Below are 19,579 nucleotides of genomic sequence, written 5' to 3' on the forward strand. Positions count from 1 at the left end.
GGGCTACTGCCACTTCAACAGCATTTCTAAGGGGTGGCAACTAAGGATATTTTGGAGGCAGCTACTTGGAGTTCAGTGCATACTTTCTCCAAGCATTACCACCTTCCTCTCTATTCTAAATCCAGGGCTGGTTTTGCCACTGCTGTGTTGCAGGGCATTTTGGCAGCTCCTGCTTCATTATAGTTTAGCCATCCTCCCTTACCTCTGCTTTGGGATTCTACCCAAGTGTTAGGACTGCAGCAATGTGAGATGAAGAACATAGTACAGTTTTGTACCTACCATAAATGTAGATGTTCAAGATCCACATTGCTGCAGTCCAATTCCCCTCCTTCGCCTCTGTGTTTAGGGGTGGTTGTGTGGGTGGGGTTCTATTTTTGAAAATTTGTATATATTGTACATATATTAGGTACAGGAGTGTTTGGTGTTTTTTGGTTTTGGCCTTATCTTTTAGGGTCTTCTGACATCTGGGGCAAGAAAAGACTGAGGATATGGCGTCGGTCATGCGATTTGTACCCTGATGTCCTGATGTCAGTCAAATACTGGGACAGCGGACTACCCAAGTGTTAGGACTGCAGCAATGTGGATCTTCGAACATCTACATTTATGGTAGGTACAAAACTGTACTTTATCTTTGTACATGTAAGCAGCTTGCCATTTTCATGGCTGTCATTATTTATCTTATTTTTCAGGCACACTTGCTTACAAAAACACTTGTTTATATCTTAAGCCAAGGGCATTAATCTAGGCATGCAGCCTTGCAAGAATTAAAGAAAATGTTTTAATTTTACATATAATATATATCAGTAAACTTTTACATCCAACTCCCACCCCAGAGGCTCAAGATCACAGTATATTAACATTAAACTTGCTTTTGTCTAGCCTTTCTTTTCTTGTTATATTGTAAAGCCTGCATATCTTGCAAATGAAAAAATATTTTAATATTTTTAACACATACGGTCACTGAAAACACCTTCCACCACATTTAAAGTATCCCTGACTACACACTACACAAAACTGCTTTACTATATGTAACATGCAGTGTACATCATGACATGTTTTATACAAATACTAATAATAACAAAAAATTATTTCAGTTACTTTTTGTCCCTTTTAGTTTCCTTCCAAATATTAGTGATATAAAGTGGAGTATGTGCTTTTACAGTCCTCTCATAAGTTTAACAAAGTCAGTAAAAGTCCAGTCTTTCTCAACCACTTTTTCTTGCAAAGCCGTATTTCACAAATTAAGATTTATGTTTTAGTCTCCCACTAAATTCAGTATTGTTGGTAGTCTTCCTGTTCATCTCAATTTCCCAGCACTGGATTCTAGTTTAAGTCCAAGGTACTCCTGATTCCTCAAGTCAACTGCTGTTCTTTTTTTCTGTCTCCCAAGCATTTTCCTGTGGAACATTGGAAAAGGTTTTAGTGGCAAAGTCCGTCTCTATGAGCATTGTTGTCAGAAGAAAGAGAAGCAGAGTCATCTTCTGTTTGCTGGCTCACTTTTTGTTGAATAAACTTTTTTATTTCTTCCTTGGCCTGTTCTGCATCAGAAATATATTTGATCCTCCAGGAAGAATATTCTGAAGACAGCTGGATAAAACAGCTTGAATCTCACATCTGCACCTCAACATTCCCTGATTGCTAGGATTAAGCTGTTTCTCTTCTGCCTGGTATACAAGGAATAATAATTTTCCACAAACTCTCTTTCTTCAATTTTTAAAACTTTTCCCTTCTGTCATTTTTTTTCAGGATCAACTCTCTGCTGGTATGATTACATCTTTACTAATACAGGTCTTGGCTGCTTTATCATGGCCAGGTTTGGGGCATGCACTTATTGCACCCTTTCAGTTAACACATCCTTCTGTGGAATACCAGTCCTTTTGCTTATTTCTGCTTTCATAAAAGTAATACAGTCTGTCTGTTCCAGTTTCTCTGGTACAGCAGAAAATCTCAGGTTTTCTCTGTGTGCTCTGTTTTTTTAACTCCATCATTTTTATTAATAGCTGCTCTTGAGAAATCACATACTCAGCCAGCCTTTTCCTCACTTCATTGTGTGATTTTTGCAGTTTTATTAATTCATCTGAATAGCTAGTTAAAGCTTTTATTCCAGCCTTTTGTTATTTGAGTTGATATACTCTCAGTGTTTTGTTTATTTTAATTAGCTCTGAGTACATTTAGTTTATTGTTCCTCTGTATTACTGGATGCCATATCCTGTACCAAAGATGAAGCTTGATCTGCTTTTTGCTAAACAAGTGCAGGATTCTTCCCAGCCAGTGTTTTCTCTTCACCTTTTCTAATTGATCTTCTTTTAAATTCTCTAATTTTTTCTGTGCTGGCATCCAGGCAGGGTACATTCTGGCCATTAACTGAATTTTACTCAGGCTGACAGTGTTGGTGAGTATTACTTCTCAGTTTCTTTTTTTCGTACTGGGAGAACTGAAGTTAAGCTGTTGATCTGTGTGCAGCAGTCTTGGAAAGCCTTTCAACATTTTTGTCTTATTTTTCAAGCATATTAGCTTAAAAAACATAGCTTAAAACAAGTGCAATGATCTAGACATCCACTTCTGTAAAAATGGAAAATTATTATATCTTAGTTTTGTGTATAACATGAACAATAAACTTTTACATCTACCACTACATCAGCCCAAAATCACTGCATTATATTAAACTTGCATCTTTCTAGCTTTTGTTACCTTGTTACAGTGTAAAGCCTGGATAGATTACAACAAATGGAAAGTACCTTCTTGCATTAATATCTCTTACTTATATTGTGCAGTCACTGATGAGGACACCATTATCATATTTAAAATACTTTGGCTGCACACTATACAAAACTGCTATACAATATAACTTGTAATTTATATTAATAAGACCAAAAACTGTTTGTTAGTTTCTTCTTCAGTCCCTGCAGCGTCCTTCTTCTCTGATGCTGCAGAAGCTGTCATTTTGTCTGTGTGTATTCTGTCTTCTAAGTCTGCTATTTTTGAAACGGCTCATGATCCAGCCTTTTCTTCATTCCATTGTCTGATTTTTGCAGTTTTGTCATATGAAACGATAGTTTAAAGCTTATTGTATTGTTTTCCAAAGATTTGACTTTTGTATTCCTTCAGTGTTTCACTTAATTTGAAAATCTCTGTGTGCATTTGATTCATTTTTTCATCTAAATAACTGCAATCTGTCCATCTCCTGTACTAAAGCTGGAACATGAACTGCTTTTTGCTGAACTCCCCAGTGAGAGTGTTTTCTTCTCCTTTTCTCGTTGAATTAGTTTCTATAAATGTATTTGCTGGCATACAGGCAGTGTAATTGATAGTAACTGAATTTTACCCAAATTGACAGCTTTAACTTGCCTTTTTCACAGTTTTTAAGATCTTATACCAAGAGAACTATAATCAACCTCTTGATCATTGCACAGCCATCTTGGAAGTCCGTGTTGAATTTTTTTTTTTTATCACAGAGCAACCACTGTTACTTGTAATCATTCTTTTGCTGAAATATAAATTCATTTCTCAGCCTTCAGCACATAGCAGTGGATACTGGTGAAGCTAATCCAATAAGATTCTTCCCAAAATGGATTTGTAGGTGTATTTTGCAGCAGATAAAACCAGAAGGGGAGCTGCACAGTAATTTCACTGAGGTGCTTTTAATAGCATCCAAACTGTGTCCACAGCAGCAGCTGGTTCTGATCCAGCCAGTTTAGGTGGGGATAGAGCCTACCTGGCATGAGGCAGGTACTAGTCATAGGCAGGGATACTAGTCACTTTAACAGGATACATTCATATTACACACACACACACACACACACACACACACACACACACACACACACACACACACACCTGGCAAATTTGAATATCAGCAATTCATCTAGCTACATGTCTCTTTGGCACAACCTATGTAACTTTTGCAGTGGATTTGTGGCTGAATTATTTTGTGTGCTTCAGATCTTGGTTTAAATAAGATAATGCAGGTTTATGCATCTGTACAAAAAGCCTGCAGTTGTTGATAATTAATTATTTTGCCTTCAAAGCTGGTCACTCCTTTACTTCGTTGTATTGGTAATCTGCTTGCCAAAGAAGAGACAGATTGCTGCAGAGAGAGGGTGGAACACAACCAACTGCTGGCAGCCATTTTTGTTTTTATGCAGTCGTTTCTACAGCATCACATGTTTGTGGTACGGGAGTGCCTTTGGGTGCTAAACAATCTCACAGGTAAATCATGAGAATTCTTGGACATAATTGTAAATATAAAAAGTTAATATTGAGGGTAGATACAAACAAAAAGTCAGGTAGGTAGTCTGCAGTTGTATTTTTCTGTGTTCTATTTGCTTGTCTTCCTAAATCTGCTGTTTTTGTAGAGATTTGTTTTCGGATGAATTATATATTTTAAAGCACAAACAAGAGACTAACTAAAAGCTGCCTGCGTTTGTATGCACAACTGCTGTGTGATAATGTTCTGACCCTTGCTTTCTCCTATTCTCTGCAAGCATTAATCCTCCATTATTAGTCCAACTCTCCTCCTGGCTCTGTCTCCCCCATCCTAAAACATTCTCTCACCTCCTAATACTAATCTTCTTTTCCCTCCTTCTACCATGTCATTTCCAGATATGTTTCTTAGCTGTTTACATGATGCTGCTATTAATTAATGATATTTGTTCAGTACTTGTATACAACTGTTTACTACGTTCTTTATGTACTGTTGTAATTTTTCTGGAGCTTTACTCCATTGGCCTCCATTAAAAAGGGATAGCTTTGTGCTCAGTCAGACTATCCCAGTGAACAAGTGCAATAAATAAATAAATGTTGCTTTTCCTTATGTCCTCTGCATTTTGGACATTTGTAATGTAACCGCTCTGAATGAATACGTTTGGGACATTTTCCAGACTATAGATTACAAGACACATTTTTCTTTCCAAGCTAACACTTTAGTATACATTTCTGCCCTCCACAGCTTTGTAGAATCTGTGCTGAGGAACCTAGATTGCTCTGTGGTGTATCAAGACCCTAGAATACAGTCTGCCTCGCTCACCAGTCATCTCATCTGACATTAAGCAGGTCATCAGCATCCACGCATCACCTTCTGCACCAACCAGACCAACAGCACATAAACGAACATATGCGGAGGTCCTTACCAGGAACTTACCTAAACATCAGAAACTTCACAAACACAAGCATGGTTCACATAATACATCCTCTGCAGAACATAGTACACATAATATGTCACACACCAGTGTCTCAGCATTTAAGCCCCTAAGGCGTAATATGAAAACAAGCATATTTAGTCATAGGTGACTCAGTTGTGAGACACACAGATCTCTCTCTCACCAGGCTGGATAAGGAAAAAGTCAAGGTCAGCTGTTTGTCAGGTGACAGGATACTTCACATCACACATGCACTCAAGTCTCAACAACAGACACTCTTATGACTCTGTCGTGGTCCATGTTATTTATTTTATTTTACATTTGTTGACCGGAAGTGTCGACTGAGCAAAAGCCCTTTTTCAGCGGAGGCCCAGGGAGAAAAGCTCCAGACATATATATAGGACAATTTAGCAATAGCAATTTAACAACAATGTTAGAAAAAGAATAATCCAAGAATTATTTAGGAATACAGTTGTTATTACAATACAGTATTAGAGAAAATAATAATACAAGAATTATTTAGGTATACAATCATCTTTACAATAGTTAGGATCAAAGTTGGTTACTATGAAACTTAGAGGGGAGGATTTTGGTCAGGGAGGATGTGAGCAGAGGCAGGTCCAGTGTTTTTTAAAGTAATCTTGGTAGCTATTTTAAATTGTTTAGGGTTTGTCTGATTTCTTATTTCTAGAGGGAGTTTGTTCCATGCCATAGAGGGTTGGCAACTATATAAGTTGCAGCCAGTTTTGGTTTTTGGTTTGTGAACCTTTAGTAAGTCTTGGATTGCACTTCTGAGATATCTGGTGGGAGAGTAGCATGAGATGGGAGATGGTAGAGCTGGGCAGAAGATGGTTGATATAGAATGGAGTGGATCATTTGTAGTTGGGATTGAAGTAGCAGGTGAGGTAGCTCAAGCCAGTTTAGGAATTTGAAGGAGAGGCAGTGATGAGATTTATGTGTGTTGAGCTGTGAATCTGGAGACTTTGTGGTAGGTTGTTTCTAGTTTGGGAAGTAGAGATGAGTTTAGATTAGTAAGTATTTGGGAGCAGTAAGTTAGACAAGAAAGAAAATAGGCATTGGTTAGATATGTGTAGCCTCAGTGGTGAGGAATGTGCTATTTCTGTAGAGAAGTCCTAGCTTCTGATGGGTTTTCCTAATGCAAATATTAATAATTAGATCAAAGTTCAGTTGGTCTATGGTGATGCCAAGTAGTTTTATGTTGTTATCAACTTCAGTAGGAATATTATTTAAAGATGTTTTGTTAAAAGAAGATTTTATGTGGTTAACAGATTTAGGGAGAAAGAGTAACAGATTAGTTTTTTAGGGTTGAGGATAAGCTGGTGTTTTTTGTGCCAAGTCTCAGCAGAGTTGAAGGATATCTGGGTAGTTGATAGGAGTTCAGAGGGAGAGTTTGCAATAGTGATGACTCTAGAGTCGTCTGCATATTGGACAATGTAGACTGAAGACAAGAAGAGTAGAGTGAGTTGGTAAAGATATTAAAAGTAGAGGTCCAAGTATGGATCCTTGGGGAATGCCAGTTTGAACGTGTAGGGGGGAAGAAAGTGCAGTCCCATCTGACTGACTGCAATCTGTCAGTGAGATAGCTGGAGAACCATGCTACTGTATCAGGAGTGAAATAGAGGTTGATGAGTTTATTAAGTAATAGGGAGTGTGAGACAGTGTCAAAGGCCTTTGAGAGGTCAAGGAGTAGACAAGATATGAGTTTGTGATTGTCTTTGGCTAGAGAAATAGTATTGAAAAAGGCTAGGAGAGCAGTGGTGGTACTGTGCTTAGGATGGAAACCATGCTGGGTAGGAGTGAGAAGCTTTTCTTGTTGAAGATGAGGCATAGCTTGTTTGTGTATACATTTCTCAAGTATTTTCGTGAGAGGAGAGAAGATAGCAGTAGGTCTGAAATTAGATATTTCTGTGGAGTTACCACCTTTGTGAATTGGAAGAGTATAGAACTGTTTCCAGATAGCTGGAACTTTAGATTCAGAGATGGAGTGGTTAATAAGAATAGATACAGGCACAGACTGGGAGTGTGCAGCAGTCTGGAGAATGTGTGAAGGGATGTGATCAGCTGATACAGAGCATGGTTTAAGTTTAGAGAGTAGAGCTTTAATGTAGGTAGTAGGAACCGGTTTGAGAGAGAGGGATTTTATTGGGTCAGCAGTTGGTGGTGGTTTAGTGAAGTTAAAGAAGCTGTGGTTAGTGGGGGTGCTGTTAGTCTGGAAATAGATTCAATAAAATAAGTGTTAAAAGTATCTGCAGTCTCTTCAGGGGACTTATCAGGACATGGGTTTGGTGAGGTAGGGTTACCAGGGTGTTGTATCTGGTTTATAACATTCCAGAATTGTTTTGCATCAGATTTTAATGTAGTTGGGGGGATTATAGTAGTTTTTTTTGTCACTGTTAATGAGTTTTTTTGTTTGATTGTGAAGTTCTTTGTACTTTTACAAGTCAGCGGGAAGCTTGGATTGTACCCATATTTTCCAAGCCCTGTCTCTGCTTTTCATAAGTGCGCGGGTAGTTTTAGTTAACCAAGGTGAAATCTTAGCTTTTATTCAAAATTTTCTAGGTGGGGCAAGGGAGTTTAAAATGGAAAGGAAAGTAGAGTTAAAGGCATTAACTGCTTCATTTAGTGGAAGCTGTTTAAGGAAGTCCCAGTTAACTCTAGAGAGAAGGGTTTGGAATGTTTCAGGGTTAAAGCTAGAGAGTTTTCGGCAGATAATGTATTGGTGTGGTTTGGAGAGATGTGTGGTATATCTAAGCACTTTTACAGGTGAGTGATCACTGAGGGAGTTCTGGTAGAGGTCCTAGATTATGGCACTTGCAGGGATTAGAAACAAGTACCCAGTCCATCAGGGAACTTGGACTGCGTGTTTTGGTGGTGTGAGTAGGTTGAGAGATAAGTTGAGTAAATATGTAGAGATTTATATGGTACTGGGAGCTAGAAGTATTGAGATTCAGCCAGTTAATATTTACACATTGGTGTAAACGACTTGAGCTGTACCTCACTGCAGTATATGAACAGAGACATGACAGAGCTCTTTGATTATGTGTCTCAGGCAAGTATGTCTCTAGCCTTAAACAGCGTTTTACTGTTGCCTAAGATGATACGTCAATACAGTTAAAAAAATGATTGACTTCAACAATTGGCTTAGTTACGGGTGTGATTCAAAGGGAATCCAGTATGTCTCAGCCTGGGATGACATGGTCAATGCTTTGCCAGAGATGGTCTTTATCTGTCACCCCTGGGATTTCAGTTACTGACTAAGGCGCTTGCCACCCCTGTAGTGCCTTTTTGAGGCAATGTCACACGAAAAAAAAATTCCCGACGTAAAAATATCCTCTAAAAACAACTTCAATTTTATGCTGATAAACACTAGGAGTCTAAACCAGAAATTGCATTCACTGGAAGCATTCCTCACCTTGGAAGATGCTGACATTTGTGCAGTCACTGAGACCTGGTTTAAGGCTGTACCAGGGTACATTTCCTTCCACACTTTCAGACCACAAACTGAAGGCATGAGAACTAAAGTATGTTGTGTATTAATATTCATTAAAGATAAATATACCTCTAGATGGTTAAATAGCATGATTCCCCTTGAATTATTTCAGGTGCAATTGACTGTAGGTAAGATCCCTCTTCAGGTCATTGCCAGCAATAGGACCCCCTCCATGAATCAGGACATCCACTTAGCCTACTTGGATCTAGTTGAGTCAATGAAAATACAACCAAACACCTTGGTTTTAGGTGACTTTAATTACCCATCCATGGACTGGGTAAATTATACATGCTCTAACTCACTTACCCAAAGGTTCCTGGACTTTAACTCTAATGCCCTGGACCAGCTGGTTGACACATACACAAGGGGCTCAAACATCCTGGATCTGGTGCTCACCAAAATGAGGGACTGCTGCACCACCCCAATGTGTGGCCATCCCCTGGTGAGATCTGTCTCAGTAGAAGTAACTGTAACACAAGACAACCGTAGCAACAACTAGACTAAAAAACTTATCAAAAGCCAATTACAGCCTCATACATGACAGCATAAATAATTTCATAGCCCCTCCCCCACTGATGGAAGAGACACCTATGCTGAGTTATACACCAAAGCTTTATACGAGGACTTGTACAGTTGTATTGACTCTGCTGTATCTGACAGAACCAAAGCAAGATCTTCAAGGAAAAACAAACCTGCCTGGTGGACAACAGCCATTAATAAGCTATACAGAAGGAGAAAGGAACTGCTGTCTGAGTAAGAAGGAACAGTCTCAAAAAACTGGAAACTCTTCCTCCTCAACTTAAACAAGCAAATAGGACTTCTAGCGAAGTCTTCCAAAGCTAACTACGAATCCATATTAGCTTCCCTAACCAAGGGTAACCACAAGGCATTCTTTAGTTACATCCGTACCCTCAAAGGTAAGGCCCAAATTTGTGCTGAACTCGTAGTTAGTGGTACTACATATACAGAACCTGTGGATATAGCAAACTTGCTGGCTGACAGGGTCAGTGAAAACTTCACTACCCTTTCCCCGGCACGTATACCCCAAACATCCCTAACACCTGTCCCCCACCTAGTATCTCTGAGGAGCAGATCTTAAATGCCGTCTCCAAGGCCAAAAACACAGCCTCTGTGGGACCAGACAACATCCTGGGCTGTGTTCTGCACGGGTTAAAACAGGAATTAGCATATTCATTCGGCACGCTTTTCAATCACAGCCTAAGCACTGGCTTCTTCCCAGAGGAATGGAAAGCCACTACCATCATCCCTTTGCACAAGGGGGGTGCATCCACTGACCCCAGGAACTAAAGACCAATTAGCCTGATCAGGCTTCTCAGCAAGGCCATGGAACGAATCACCATGTACTTTCTTAATGTTATAGGAAATCTGCAAACGCTGAACCCCCCCCCCCCCCCAGTTTAGCTTTGTCAAGGGGAGATCATGTTTATTAAACTTGGTGGACTTCTTCGAGACAGTCACCAAAGCCTGGATGAGGGCAGATCTGTGCATGTGGCCTACCTAGATTTAGCCAAGCCCTTTAACACAACCCCCCACTCAGGCATCATTGAAAAACTCACCCAGCTGGGTATCAACCCATATATTGTCAGGTGGCTTGCAAACTGGCTCACTGATAGAACTTGTATGGTCAAAATAGGGGACTAAACCTCCTCCAGCAGTCACGTAACCAGTGGCGTTCCACAGGGATCTGTTCAGGGACCCCTACTGTTTGGAATCTACTTCTACAAAGTACAGGCTATAACGAAAGGACCTTAGCCGATAAAGTTTGCTGACTGCAAACTAGAAGTGATCATTGAAACTGCTAGTGATGCCAACATCCTGCAAGAAGGTCTTATGCCGACTAATGACTGGTGCCAAAGTCATGGTCTTAATGCATTTTTTGCATTAAGTTTATCATTTTCTTTGGCAAGGGTGATGTTCCTGCAAACTACCACATCAGTAGCAATACCCCCTAAGCACACAGTCAGTGGTGAGAGATCTGGGCACACAGGTCAACAGCAACCTTAAATTCGATCACCATGTTTCCACAGTGGTAAGAAGGGCATTTTATATTGCTCCTCTCATAACTAAGGACATTGCCTCCAGAAAAAAAAAAAAGGTTACAACTCCCTGTACTCTTCCCTCGTCAGGCCAATAATAGAGTACAACGCTGTCTTTATGTTCCTTTCTAAACACCTGCAGAAAAAACTGGAGAGCCCACAAAGGTTCCTTACAAAGAAAATTCAGGTCAAGATTAGTCTTATGTGAATAGATTGAAATCACTGTAAAAAAAAAAAACCTTGCTAGAATCTCCCTGTGTTCTGCTTAACTGTATCAAAAAAAATTATGCTTGTTTCCTGCCTTTCCTGTAACTAGTCTAGTCCAGATACAGATTTGCTATATCCAGGACTGTTTGTAAGCTTCTGAGCCCCCAAGTCTATCTGTGTTGGAGGGAAGCCTGCTACCTTATCAGTGGGAGTGGTAAGCACTAGGTAACCTATCTACCACATAAGGAGTGGTTCTGGCCCAGAAATTGTAGTTATTGGCCGTTTGGGCAATTTTTCCAGATCTCTCAACTTTCTGATTTAAAAGCCCACATTTGCACTTGTTTCTTTCCTGCAACTAGTCTAGTTCAGATACAGATTCTTAATTTTAGTACTTGAATTTGCATATTTGTGCTCAGCACTTGTTCAGAACTTGTTGTAACCACTAAATAAGCTACAAATTACTACAGCACTCAACCTTCCTCATTACCTAGAGAAAAACAGTTTTTGTAATTCCTTTCCTCACTTGCTTAGAGAAAAACAGCTCTTGTACTCATTTGTCAAGAGGAAAATATTTTTTTTTTTATTCAGGCATGTCCAAGGGTCAGCTCCCAGTGTTCTCTCCTGTCTAGCTGATGAATCTGAGCATCTTGGGGCAGTGTAGCAATTGCCTCATGTATACAGACAACCCTCTCCTCTTACCACCCAACACTATAACCTGTGAGAGATGCACTTCTCTAGCCAAACTACAGGTAAAGCTCTCTCCAACCAAGACTGAACCTGACAGTCAAGAGGAGAAGGTAAACACTTGCACCACACCACACTCATCAGATAGTCCCACTAAATCTACACCACCAAAATCCACACATAGAAACACAAAAACATTCATAGAGGCTGTCAATAATAATCTGCTCAAGCAACAGAGACCTCCAAAGCAGAAACGCAAGCAACCTCCACCCCCCCAACACAACCCATATGACACATAGCTCACAGACTCAGTGTGCTACTCAACTACAGCCCGTAAAGCAAAAAAGTACCCAACCCACTAGTCATAGGTGACTCTATAGTCAAGCACACTGATGTCCCACTCACCAGGCTAAACAAGGAGAAGGTTACTGTCAGCCGCCTGTCCACCACATAATCCACGCACTTATGTCACTCCACAACAAGTACAAATATGACTCTGTCATTGTCCATGTTGGTGTGAATGACCTGAGATGTACCTCCCTGGACTACATGTAAAGAGACATGGAAGAGCTCTCCGATCTTGAAGCCCAGGCAGGTATGACCCTAGTAGCATCCTGCCATCGCCCAGAATGATACCGCAGTGCAGGGACAAAATGATTGACTTTAACAATTGGCTAAGCTTCTGGTGTCATTCTAAGGGGATCCAGTATCTGTCTGCCTGGGGTTACATGGTTGACAGACCACGATGCTTTGCCAAAGATGGCCTGCACCTCTCACCCCTGGGATTCCGTGTACTGGCTAAGGCTCTTGTCGCCCCTATAGTGCCTTTTTTAGGCAAGGTTCAAATGAAAAATTCACCACCATAACAAAAACAGGCAAGCAAAAACTGAGGTTAATGCTACTCAATGCTAGAAGTCTAAATCTCAAAATGCACTCCCTCAAGGCACTGCTTAAAATGGAGAACATTGATATCTGTGCAGTGACTGGGACTTGGTTCAAGGATCCAGACAGCACCCCTGCATTACCAGTCTGTAACTCCTACCACACTTTTCGGCCATCTAACCTGGACCGGAACACCAAAGGTGGAGGTGTGTCCATATTCATTAAGGATATCCACACCTCCAGGCTAGTTGCTCAGCATAATTCATCCGAGGTTATCCAAGTGCAACTAACTCTGGGCAAAACTGCAATCCAAACTGTAGCTTGCTACAGATCCCCCACCATGCTCCAGGATTCCCACTCCTCTTTTCTTGATATACTGGAAAATATTAGGGTTCAACCAAACACCCTAATGGACGATTTCAACAGCCCTACCATTAACTGGGAAAACTACTTGTGTACCAACTCCTTCACTCAACGCTTTCTGGAATTCATACATTCCAATGCCCTGGATCAACTTATCCATACCCCCACCAGGGCAACAATATCCCCACCAGGGCAACAATATCCTAGACCTATTCATTACCAACATGAGTGACCGATGTTCCATACCTGAAGTCAACTCCTCATTGGTCAGATTCGACCATAAGGTAATTATCCTAGATATCCACATCCCGCCCCCACCCCCATTAAGGAAACCACTATAAAAAACTTTTCCAACCCAACTTCATGCTTCTTAAGACAGAAGTGGTGAACATCTTTACTCCCATGCAGATGGACAATACAGTTACAACTGCTGAATCCTACACAAATGCACTCTATAAGCACTTACACGACTGCATGGATCGTGCTATCCCAAACGTAGCCAAGACACTATCCTCCAAAAATAGGAAGCCAATCTGGTGGTCGCCTGCCATAAACAAACTGTACAACAGAAGGAAGGAACTGTTGCAAAAGAGAGTAAAATCCCATGAGTGGAGGAGCTCCCTAATCACCCTCCATAAGAAGCTGAGATCCCTTATAAGATCCTCCAAAGCTAGCTATGAAAACAAAATCACGACTGATTCTAAGGGCAACCACAAAGCAGTCTGTAGCTATGTTAAGAATCTCAATGGCAACACCCAGATCTGCTCTGAGTTACAGCATGACAATTACATTACCAACTGATATTGCCAACATCCTGGCAGATAGGTTCAGTGCTAACTTTAGCCCACTTTCACCCCCTAAAGGGCCCATATCTATACAGGAAGACTGCATAGTCCCTGTAATCACATCTATGCAGGCAAAAGATGCACTCTCTAAAACCAAAAACACAGCATCCATGGGACCGGACAACATCCCAGGCTGCGATTTACATGAACTTCAGAATGAACTGGCTGTCCACCTAAGCACCATGTTTAGTCATAGTCTCACGTCAGGCTTTGTGCCCACTGAATGGCGCACAGCACCAGTTATCCCACCCCACAAAGGGGAGCCACCACTGATCCTGGGAACTATCACCCTATTAGCCTAACGAGCCTGGTCTGCAAGGCCCATGGAACGTATCATCATGGAACTCATAAACAAAGACATTGGTAACCTCCAAACTATGGACCCCACCCGGTTCGGGTTTGTGAAAGGCAGATCATGCCTTCTGAACCCAATCAGCTTCTTTGAGGCAGTCACCAAAGCCATAGACAAGAGTAAGGTGGTTCACACAGCCTATCTTGACCTCGCCAAGGCTTTCGACACCATCCCACATTCTGGCATTATAGCTAAACTCACTAAACTAGGTATAAATCCCTACGTCGCAAGATGGGTTCATAGGTAGGTACTAGGCTATCAGCCCAAGGGCTTAAGCAAGCCTAGCTAATAAAGTTCCCTGACGTACGCCTACCCAAGAAAGTTAATTTCCTGTGCCCCTGTCGAGCAGAGCCACAGAAGTGATCCCCGGAATGTATTTCCTACTTCCCACCCATGTGTTCTTTGCACTGAAGTCATTGCACATCAGGTACTATGGGAGTATTAGGTGGTGAATAGTGGGTAGACCATTAAAGAGAAATAGTAATTCTGTTCTTGCCTTGGAGTCGATACTCTGTTTTTGCCCCTAGATGGGAATAACTGGAAAAAATGTTTTATATCCTTACTGGATCTTATGGTAATAAAGGAGGATGGTAACATCTCAGGAAGATGAAATTACAGAAGAAGAAGAAGAAGAAGAATGCCCTAAGCATTTATCAGAGATTAGTAAAAAGGACACTGTGGGAGAATGAAGTATACCTCAAGTAGGGGTCTGCTTTGAGTTACCTCTGTAGAAAAGTGGTTTTAAGCAAATGTAATTATATCTCTTCATAAAAAGTATGAATATTGTAAGTTTTGCAGCATTACCAGAATGTAAAAAAGAAATGTGTATAAATGGCATTGGGTATGTGATGAATTTTAGTGGTAATATGGCAGCTGCTACACAGAAACTATATCTGGCTTCTCAGTCATTCACTGTTTTTCATTACATTTGATTTAATAACATGTTAAAATTACTTGGACATTAATTTGTTGGACTTTTCCTCCAGAAATTTAGACTGTGAAACTTTGAAGAACATTGTCCAAATTTAAGCCAAACATGAAATATAAAACCTGAGAATATAAAAGCAAAGGAAGGCTGTTAAAGTTTCCACTTCAAGACTCTCCCTCTAGTCCATCAAGCATGCCTTCTTGTTTCTTGTAGCCCCCCCCCCCTTTGGCAGTCCCCCCTGTCCACTCCTCAGATAAATCCAGCCTATCCATATTCAGAAAGGCCTTCAAACTCCACTTTCATTTGCAGGACATGACTCCTGTCACCCAAAAGAGTGCATCACTAATTCTGTTACTCCTTTCAGGACCCTCCCGCACGTCTTCACTTTTCTTTTCATTCTTAATTTCTATACATATGTAAGTACAATACCGCCTCTTGCTTGTGGACTCTCCAACTGTGTTACTTTTACTCCTGCAGGTCTTCTGTACTGGTTACATACACTTTTGTAATATATATATACTGCTGCTTTCACTTTGTATTTGCCAATACTTTGATTTTCTACTTGGCTGAGTTTTTGTTTTCACTCAAGCTGTGCCTGCAAATGGTGAATTGTGATCAGTGCAGTAACCCAGTAAACAAATACTAATAAATAAATAAATTAATTAAAAAGTTAGTGTTTTGCTTCTGATATGTGCCCAAGTGAATTGAATTCCAAGCCAGGGCTCATTCTGAAGTGTGTGTGTGAGAAATTGTGCAATTACGATTAGGACTTCTTGACTTAAAAGTGAGACGTAAAAAAAAAAATCAAGAGTCAGAAGTAGATTAAACATCAGGTATATCTTCAGCTGTTCATAGGAAGAGGTCCAAATAAGCTAAGTCTTTTATATGCCATCTGTCTCTTCATATATGTTATTTTGTGTTTTATTTTTGTAGGTTTATAGCTATATGTCTGTGATATTGTAACATGTACTGCCAATTTTTTTTTATTTCAAGTAAATAATTTTATTGTTCAGTTTTAAATGCTTGTACCTGGTGGTTTATCAGCCTAAGGGTATGTATTTAATTGGTATACTATTAACTGATTGCTTTTAGCTTTCAAAGAGTTAGTGGTCAGGTTTTTGCTATCATTAGTATTGCACTGGAAGACACTGGGCTCAGTTTAAGGTAGGTAAAATCCTGGGGAATCAGTAAACTGAGCTGCAGTTATACAGTGTAAAGTTGACTTAAGTGTAGTAGGCGTTTGCTGTTACCCAAAGTAACAGTGCTCATTAAATGTAAGGTCTTAAGGCCAGTCACCCCTTGCATATTGTTTGAGAGTCAGCAGTATGGATTGTGAGACCATAGCCCATGTCCATCATACACAAACTGATTGCAGCGGGTAGGAATGTGTATCGTTTTGTCATGACCACCATACTTTCCTTTTCAGAACTTACTAATCAGGCAGTCCATCAAATGTGCTTTCTTACAGTGGAGTCAAAAAGATACATCCACCTCTGATGTGGAAGAGTTACCTTCCAACCCTCTTCTCTAAATATACTACAGCCAAGGTAACACCAACTCAGAGAAAATAGAAGTACAGCTGATCCATTTTGTTGATGTGATGTTGGAGGTAGTATGTATAGAAAATGGGGATCTTATAGGGAGTTGCAGAGGGTGGGACTTTGGCTTTGCCACCTGCAGAAATACTTTTGATGTCATGCTCCCATTCATTCTCAGATTACCTGCTTACTCCAGTGCAAGGCTGATGGGGAGTAGGTCTTTTCTTGACACTCAGAGGGCACAAGGCACCTCAGACTGAATAAGGTACCAACGCATAGCAGAACATCAGTGCACACATACAGGTAAGTTAGTGGATTGCCATTTCATTCAATGCACATCTTTGAGATGAGGCAGGAAGCTGCAATACCTGGCAGAAATGATATTTGAAGTATTAGTTTTGTTTTTGCATGGTGGTTACAGTGTACTGTGAGATAATATGCTCTATCAGTTATGGTGCAAGTGGTTTGTTGTCACTAAGCAGAGATAGATCCCTGGAGACATTAATGAGAATGGAGCAGGAATATGGGTTGAAAGTAAGTGGATAGTACGTACAACTTAGATTGTTAGAAAAAAATGTGAATTAGGTAAGATATTAAGGGGACTGAGTGTGGTTCAATGCTGATCATCGTTTTGAAGGCTGTTGAAGTAAAGTTAATCAAAAATAACTCCAAAACATTTCTCTTGTATAACAGGTGACCTAATACAACACTGATGTTTTGGAAGTTCTGTTCAGTTATGTGTCTCCATCTGACTGTCCTTTGAATTGGTTATCCATGGAGTAGACCGTTGACCAGTAGGGGTAAATGAGAAAGCAGTTATGGTTGTCTCCAGAAACAGTAAACATTAGCAAGTCAGAAAGTATGCAATTGTACACCAGAAAATGGCTACACAGACAGCACTGCAGAATCTGACTTGGATATAACACAAAAGAAAAAAGCAGTCGGACCACCAAGCCAAAATAACACTTTAGTAAAATCCAAACATTACAAAATAAGCGCTTTAGGGTCAGAGCCCTTCATCAGATAACATACCAAACCTAAAAAACAGATTTTAAAAGTCTCTGTCAACCAGTCAACATTCAGTATTGAATCCTCCACCTTTTTAAGGCTGGTTTTAAAGGTATGACGTCTGGATTTTATTAAAGTGTTAGTTTGGCTTGATGGTCAGACTGCTTTTTTCTTTTGTTTTATATTGTTGTTTTCTTAGCAGTGGACCTTTAGTGAGAAGGTTTTTTTAGATTTGTTTGCAGCAATCTGTCTTGGATGGGAAGAACTTTTAAAAATGTGGAAAACAAAGACAAAATGAGGCATAGATACAATGAATTGGGAGTATGAGACACAAGAAAGATGGCAGCATTTGAACTGATGTAATAAGTGATTACTTGTGCAGTATTTTTAATTGGAAATGCGTATGTTGAGTCTGAAAAAAAGAGAGGGCAAGCAGTAGGTGTATTGCCTAAGTAGGCATGTTCATTTTACATATGCAGTGATTCTAAAACAACTGAAATTAGTAACCATTGATAAAGTCTACATGGTGTGCACCTGATGGTTCAAAATGAAGAAAGGTCATGACTGCGGTTATTAGCTGGGTGGTACCAAAAAGCAGAGGCAATAGGGAACTGCAGGCTCAGCAGATGGAAAGATCATGGTATGACTGCTGAGAGAAGACTGCAGAACAGTGCTTGTCAAAAATAGTACAAGGATCACCATAGACAGCATAGTTTTTTGAGTTAACAAGCTGCCCTTATCTTCAGTGAACTTTCTGCCTTTTTATTAGTGGGGTGATGCTGGAAAAGAGAATGCATAGCTCATTTGGGTTGCAGCAATTGCTGACATATTGCCGTACAAGCAGTATTACCCAGATGAGGGTTATGAGAAGAGTTATAGCAGGAGTAGGAGTGTAGTCATCTTGTAGGCAAGACAGGGTGATACTGCTTGGTTGTCACTGCAGAGGGGAAAAGGGGAATAAGCAGTCACTAAAGTGTTACAAGGTTTATCATCAGTGATGTGGTGCCGCACATAGGATATAGTTTCCCAAAGTATAAGAAGCTGGAGAATCGATATTGCAACTCTTGACACTTCAGAAAATTGATTTGAACAAAAAAAAATTGACTTCTGAAACACTGCTGAATCTTTTAACTGTTTTGAGAGAGGGATTACACTCCAGCACCCCTGCTACATTTAAATTCTAACTCTGAGATCACTGTAGTTTGAATAGGGTTAGTACTCCAAAATATTGCATCCTCACTATGTATTTATAATTTCAGTTGCATTTCTGGTGATTTAGAATTCACAGTTTTGTTATGTTGAGTATTCAGAATGCATCTAGTTTCCCATTTCTTGTGCAACAGAGTATTCTGTTATACTATGCTCACTATCCAGTGTAGATGAATGAGAAAAGACTTTCAGAGGTTTGAAAAATAGACTTTAGCCAGATTAAACTTGGTTCATAAAAATGCTAGGTAGTGGATTTTGTGGAACATTTCACAAGAACAACAAGTTTAGTAGTAAGTTTACAGCTTACAAAAAGAAGGAAGGAAGGAAGTTTGAGGCTGTCCTCTGTAGTGACCACAGAGCGGGGCAGTGATGCATCAAGGCATCACGTGAAACAACTAGGATGTTGGAAATCATAGGTAGAGCTAATGTTACTACACAACATTACAAAGGTTTTACCTGCGTTATGGATGTTCATCGTGTTTCACTGTTGCAGTCATTACTCTTGAGTTATCCTGCTGGCAGGCTACCCTCAGTCGGCCAGAATTCCAAAGTCTAGGTCCGATGTCGGTTGCTGTCACCTCTTCCCTGACGTCAGTGCGCCAGGGGTATAAAAGATGCAGCCGACGCCATTTTCTTCCGTCTTTCATGCAAAGCAGTTCGCAAGTGCCGGTCGTCCGACTCCTGAGATTTTCAAATCCGAATTTCAGAACCGAAGTCTTCATTAAAGCTAAGTACCCCATTGGGGAAACTTTTTTCTTGCTCCAGACCGATGTCAGAAAAAGTTAACAATTGTATTTCTTGTGGGAAGCAAACACCTCATAAGGATTTTCACTCTTACTGTATTCTTTGCCTAGGCC

The 19,579-nt window shown here is 40.2% G+C and overlaps 1 protein-coding gene across 3 annotated transcripts in view; it reads left to right on the plus strand.

Moving 5' to 3' along the window:
* TMCO6 (transmembrane and coiled-coil domains 6) overlaps positions 1-19,579 on the plus strand; it is a 518,761-nt gene that overhangs the window by 411,408 nt on the left and 87,774 nt on the right. For 2 of the 3 annotated variants that reach the window (XM_044069020.1, XM_044069022.1), the window contains exon 9: positions 4,029-4,209. The exons of the other annotated variant lie outside the window; for it this stretch is intronic. In XM_044069020.1, the coding sequence (XP_043924955.1) occupies positions 4,029-4,209 (181 nt within the window). The remainder of the gene's footprint in view (positions 1-4,028; positions 4,210-19,579) is intronic. 3 annotated transcript variants of the gene reach the window in all.

Source organism: Protopterus annectens, chromosome 4.part0 (genome assembly GCF_019279795.1).
Source record: "Protopterus annectens isolate FY-2018-M chromosome 4.part0, PAN1.0, whole genome shotgun sequence".
Taxonomy (NCBI): domain Eukaryota; kingdom Metazoa; phylum Chordata; order Ceratodontiformes; family Protopteridae; genus Protopterus; species Protopterus annectens.